The following is a 6,000-nucleotide window of genomic DNA, read 5'->3' on the forward strand; positions in this document are numbered from 1 at the left end:
CACGCACCCCGTACCTGCGCATAAGACACCTTATGCATGGTGGACAGTGCATAAGGCGTAGGCCAAATAGTAAATGGTGGAGATCGATCACATGATAAGGTTGACCACATGATAAAGTGGCCATGTCATGGCACACACAACGTGTTCGATGACATGGCCATTTTCATCAACCTCAAGAAGATGAAAGCACTAAAGTCCGTCTGTACATCGGTCATCGTTCGCAAAAGCTACATCAAAGTGTGGCTCCACTATATCTGCAGTAGTCCTTCCTAGGCACTGTACACCACAGTCCGCGAAGGACCTTACGACAACTACTAGGCCAGTCTTCAGTAATGGGCTTGACGGCTTCAGAGGCCTCATATACATGTTCTATATACTTCTCGATCCACCGTCCTCTAGTAGGCGCCATATGGGATGGTACCGAAGCGATGACGAAGGAATCAACAAATCAGTAAAGTCGTCAGCGCGTTGTCACTAAGATGTCTCTTTATAATTCCATAGTGGATAGCTACATTGTTTGATTGCTAATCGGATTAACGTCGACAGTCATCGTGAGGTGGGTTCCGCCGGAATTTATTTGATAATGCACATGCATAAGTGCCCTAAATAATATGCTGATTGTCGTTTGCAATGTGAAGGAAGTCGCTGAAAGAGCTTCGTCGCAGAAGATTGCTTATTACCAGGAAGCGAGTTTCAAAGAAAGCTTTTCAATGACTTACGGATGCACGCAGCGCAAGCTTCTGAGGCATGAATGTCACAAGTATCACATACAGGTTATCGGCTGCCATTTGTTGCCATTTTTATTCCGTTGTGGGAGAGTGACCTTCCGTCGCGTGAGAGAGAAAAAAATTGTAAACATTCACGCAGAAGCTCCTCTGGGAGTTGTCTAAGTATACGTAGGCATTGTGCCACTCGCTCACCTCCGCGCAGCCAGATGTCAGTATCAATGTTATGAAACTTGAACGGACCAATATAAACGGCAGCGCTGCGACGACACGAACTGCTGTGGACGGCGGCGCAAGGTGAATTGATGACGCAAGCAAGGTACTGCAGGTGGCGGCACCGGGTGCGCTGATGACGTTCCGATCATTACAAGCCGGCATCGCTCTTAGCGCCTTATCCATACGCGTCGAACCAATATGAACCGTGATCAACTCCGGCTGTAGTTTCTTATGACACGGCAGCGTGGTCCATATCTTGAAAGCTATCTGCGATGCGGACAGAGTGTGCAGGGGGCTGATAGCTTCACGCGCTATGTTTTCGCTGCTTCGCGTTGAAGAGAGACGCTCGGGCCCATATGTTGAAAGCGATCTGCGAAAGGGCCAGGGTTTCATGTGTGCTGAGAGCTTCGTGAACGCTGTGTTCGCGCCGCTTCGTTCACTTGAAAGCAACAGGTAGCACGAAGATACAGTCACTCGCTGCGGCGGGCTCTATCTTGAAAGCGATCGTTATGATGTGGCAAGGCAGCTGATCAGTATGAGGAGTGATTTATGATAAGTAGGAGGAGGAAGGAAGAAGGGTTGCGCATGTCCCTAACACTGTGGCCTATTTAAGGTCGTCCGTCTAGTCCTGTGCCATACTGTAATTTCAATATGGCTTCCGGTAAGTGCTTCCCAGTTATAAAGTCTCCACCCAGCGGAGACTATATAACTGATTTAACAAGTCAGTACACTGGAATCAACAAAGCAATTTTGGACGGTGAACTAAACCATGCATCCCCGTTCCCGTTCCAAGAGTTGACGCTAAAAAATAAGATTATAAAAAAAAATCGGGGGACCGTACGCATATATACGGAAATCAGTGATAGGTGGAACTTTGTTTGATGCTTACAGAAATGTTAAAGCGACTGGCATGCAAGCTTAACAATAATGATGTAAATGGAGCACAATGTTTACGCAAGTTTAACACAATGACGCAAATGTTTGGATGCAGGGGCCGCGTCCGTATCAACGCAACGCGAATGCACGTTAAAATTATTAGGTGCTGTTCACGTGTCTGTTTTTTCGGTCTGCACACCGCTTGCACGACTTATGGAGTGTATTCGCATTATGCACCGTCAGTCATTCCACTGTTAGCAATCAGCGCTGCGACGTCAGCTAGGGCTATTTCACATGGTTGCACGAACGTCGCGCCATGACTACAGCAAGCGAACACCAAATGGTCTCATGCGACGCATCTACTCGAGTGTACTCTTGTTGATCGTGTTTGCATGGCACAGCGGTGATAAACAGGGCGTGCGGCGAGAAATTCCAGATGTAACAAGAAACGCTCAACGTCTCGAGCTCTCGCGCTTCTGGCTCCTTCCATATGATCGTCACGTTTCTAGCTGCCGACGAGCGACCGGCGTCGTCGTCCCGCTCCCTTGTTCCAAGTTGCATGATCGGCAAGGCGGCAGCAGCCAGCGCCCGCAAAATGGGTTGAAGAGACAAAGAAAGCTTCGCTCTAAAAGTTGGAGGAGCTTCGCCTGTACGAGTATAGAACGCGATAACATTCAAAGATCCCTGACTGCTGCTCACGCTTCCCGGCAACTGCAGCTTATGTAACCGCAATGTTTACTGGGAAACGCTGGCGGCGAACGCAATGCACGAAGGCAAGCTATCGGGTAGAAACGCGGCCTCTTGCGTGGGCCGATCCCGGAGGTAGCGCGCAGCCACGCAAAAAAATTACGTCATTTTCAGGTTTTTGTTATTGTTTCGCACTTGTAATACTTCGGCATGAGAAGATTTAACGCATAAGACATGCGTTTGGTGTTTTGTTTCGTGAAATTTGGTTGTGGGCCTTAATTCTCAAAATTCCGAGCAGTAATTTTGTCAAAAATGTAAGACAAGGTATGAGCAACTTCAGTGATATAATGGCGTGGTAATATTACCCGCACATACCGCGTGTCATATAGCAACACGTGGCATTACGTATACGTAAATATATAGGAATTCTCGCTCACGGGGACACCGGCGCAGGACGCCGGCATGGTATTTTCTGCCTTAACGCCGTCGCGTTAAAACTTGTCCGATGGTGGAATCGGGACAGAGTCGCCCAGTGATACTACCCCGATGCTCTAGGCCAGTTCGCTCGCATACTTCTTATTTATTATATGGTATTTAGGAGATGATGTCGCCTTTAATTGGCGCCGGCTACTCTTTTTCACGTAGGGATTTGAAAAATGCTATAATTCATATATTCTGTATTTCGAGCGTTGGAACACGAAATGTACTTCACGCGGAGCCCAGAGTTCGCGGTTGCAATGAGGTCAGGCGTGCATGTATATTCTCTCGCGACTATGGGAAAGGCAGTACACCTTACGCGCAAAAGCGCTCGCATCAATTTTTCTTCTTCTTCCCTTCCAGCACCTTCGGCCTCTTGCGTCGCTCACCGGCATCCAGTCACGGTGGACGATGCGGCGTGCAGGTCGTGGCTAAGCTCGCGGCCGCTGCTTCACGAAGAGCGAGCGCCGGCGTCCCTGCGAGTGGCCATGGGCGGCGACGACACGTTCCAGCCGCTGCACTGCCCGTCGATGAGGGGAGGCGTCCGGGCCGAATACTCGACGCCACCGCCCAGTGCCTCCGACGCAGCGGCCGTGCTAGGCTGTGCGGCGAGCCCCGCGCAGCAGCAGTGCTGGCCCGCATTTGCATCGCCGACGGCGCACGTGGACGCGGCTGCGCGGGCTCACCAGAAGGCTTGCGCCTTCTCGGCGAGGCTGGCGCACTGGTCTGATTACTCGAGGAGAACGAGAGCGTCGCACGAGCCGGCGTGAGGTCGTCCTTGGTAGTGATGCCGCGTTGAAGTAAAACTTTCACCATCCGTTTTTGAAGCTTCTTCATCTGAAAGGTTTAGCAGAGAATAAATCAAATAGTGGACATCGCAGTGTTGGACGGAAAGCATTGCGATATACGCAATGCGTAGACACGAGCGCGTGAAGCAGCTTTCGTAGCGACATTTTGTGACTTTGTGTTCGACCAAAGTTCGAGCGACCGATTATATTTCGGCCACCTGCCGACATACACAGGAGAACAGCGACAAAACTACCACCGAACTGTATTGGCATCTTTATTTTTCAAAACAAATCGTCATGCAGCAGAGGAAAAAAATAAAAAAGAAACCTTATGCGTTGTAGGGGATCACAGCACTACAACATGTCGCCAACGGTGCTGCCGTTTCCCCGGGGCGCTATTCCGGAACATCAACATTATTAAGTTCCTCCATATTTACGTTTTGAACCAATAAGTATCTTTATTTTGTACATGAAATAACGTATCATACGAGGTCAATGAATATTAGGCATATAAGTTTTTTAAATGTTTAAGGGGGAGAGTCGGAGAATAATTTGGTAGCCTCGAGAATGGTAAGCCTATGGTTTTGCTTTAGCAGCCACGTGCTCTGGCTAATTAAACATTATGTTATGATCGCACGATTACCTTTCTCGTTCCAAAGGTAGCCAGCACTTTGAAACGCTCGCCGCGTTTGCCGAGTACTGCTATTTTGTTTTATTTTTTTGTCACAGCTCGTGCTTTGCAGCGCTGTGTTCGACTGTGCTATCTCAGGGATCGGCCCACCTTCCTCACTAGTTTCCTCGCAGCACGCTACGTAGAAATTGTGCGACGTCGTGCCGACTTCATGATCGCCAAACTTGATCATGCTCTACCATTTCTTCGCCGCAGTACAAATTCCATCGTCATATTAAGGTACACCACATCACATAGCCATACGTAGGATCGCATAACACGTAGGCGGTGACGGCGTCACAATCCCGTGTTCCTCTCGCTTACGCTCATCAGCTACCTATGTAGAAACCAACAATTGCCGTGTTGTGGGCTCGCGTCAAACGGATGGCATAGGAACCAAGCCGTTGCCGCCATACCATCGTCATCAACGTGGTCGTCGTAGTTTCGTCGCAGACACGTACGTTCGCAGCACACACACACAACTACGCAATTTACACAAACACGTTGGTCAACTTGGTATCGATTGGCTGAACCCCAAGGAAAGAAAGAGAGAGAGAGAGAGACAAAGAAAAGACACAGAAGTTAACCAGAGATTTTTTCCGGTTGGCTACCCTGTACCGGGGGGAGGGGCAAAGGGATGCATTGGTGTGAGAGAGAGAGAAAGAATTAAAAAGCAACGTACACACATTGGAATGGTTGGGTTCCGGCACGAAATAAGGTAGTTGGCCCATGCCATCGTCCAACTCATCCACGCTGAGGACGTTGTTGAAGAGAGAGACTTGCTCTCAACGAGAATGAGGAATATGGGATGTATTTACGGTATCTACATGAGAACGTTACAGTTCATCAGTCTAGCATGACTGAAAGAGGAATGCACTCCCAGCAGCTGCTCCACGGCTGCTTATAAACACTCTGTCCACCCTAGATCCCTAGCTGAGGGAAAGCGGTCGTTCGACCAAGCGGAGCGTCCAAAGTCATCGTAGCCGACCCGCCTTTGAGGGGGAAGGTTACTTCCGCACAGGTTGCACTGACCACACCAAGGTGAGAGGGTTCTCGCAGGCACGGTGCTTCCCCGAGCAGGCACCTCTTTATCCCAGAGTCGAAGCCACAGACAGCGTCCTCCGCGTCTGTCCATTGACTGACGACTTCTAAGAAACTGAGACGGCGCCACAAAACTTCTTATTCCAGGAGTTCCACCGCTTCAAACAAGCCTTGACGGTGTCGGCGTACACACCAACAATACTTGCTCCGCCGACTAGCGGCTAGACATCTCGGCGTCGTCCGGTTGGGGACATGGCGCATTGTGGTCCATCTTGGAGGAGACATGGTGGCGCCAATGGGCTGGGGACTAACGTATTGTCCTCCTTTGAAAGCGAGTCGCCACCGCAGACATGCCGGCGCCTTTCGGACGGTCGCTTCCCCTAAGATCGCCAGCCCCGCAGCTGCTGTGGGTTGGGAGAATTTTGTAGATCGGTACCTCTGCAGGCCGTTCGTAATAATACACGCACAGACACATACAAATGATACAGAACTGTTTTCTGTGATCACTATCACGCAGCCT

The 6,000-nt window shown here is 49.9% G+C and overlaps 1 protein-coding gene across 4 annotated transcripts in view; it reads left to right on the forward strand.

The window, feature by feature from the left end:
* LOC135918734 (homeobox protein otx5-A-like) overlaps positions 1–3,901 on the forward strand; it is an 87,663-nt gene extending 83,762 nt beyond the window's left edge. For all 4 annotated transcript variants that reach the window (XM_070529392.1, XM_065452379.1, XM_070529390.1 and 1 more), the window contains one exon: positions 3,345–3,901. In XM_070529392.1, the coding sequence (XP_070385493.1) occupies positions 3,345–3,751 (407 nt within the window). In that variant the 3' untranslated portion in view covers positions 3,752–3,901. The remainder of the gene's footprint in view (positions 1–3,344) is intronic.
* Positions 3,902–6,000: the final 2,099 nt, after the last annotated feature.

Source organism: Dermacentor albipictus, unplaced genomic scaffold (genome assembly GCF_038994185.2).
Source record: "Dermacentor albipictus isolate Rhodes 1998 colony unplaced genomic scaffold, USDA_Dalb.pri_finalv2 scaffold_21, whole genome shotgun sequence".
Classification (NCBI taxonomy): domain Eukaryota; kingdom Metazoa; phylum Arthropoda; class Arachnida; order Ixodida; family Ixodidae; genus Dermacentor; species Dermacentor albipictus.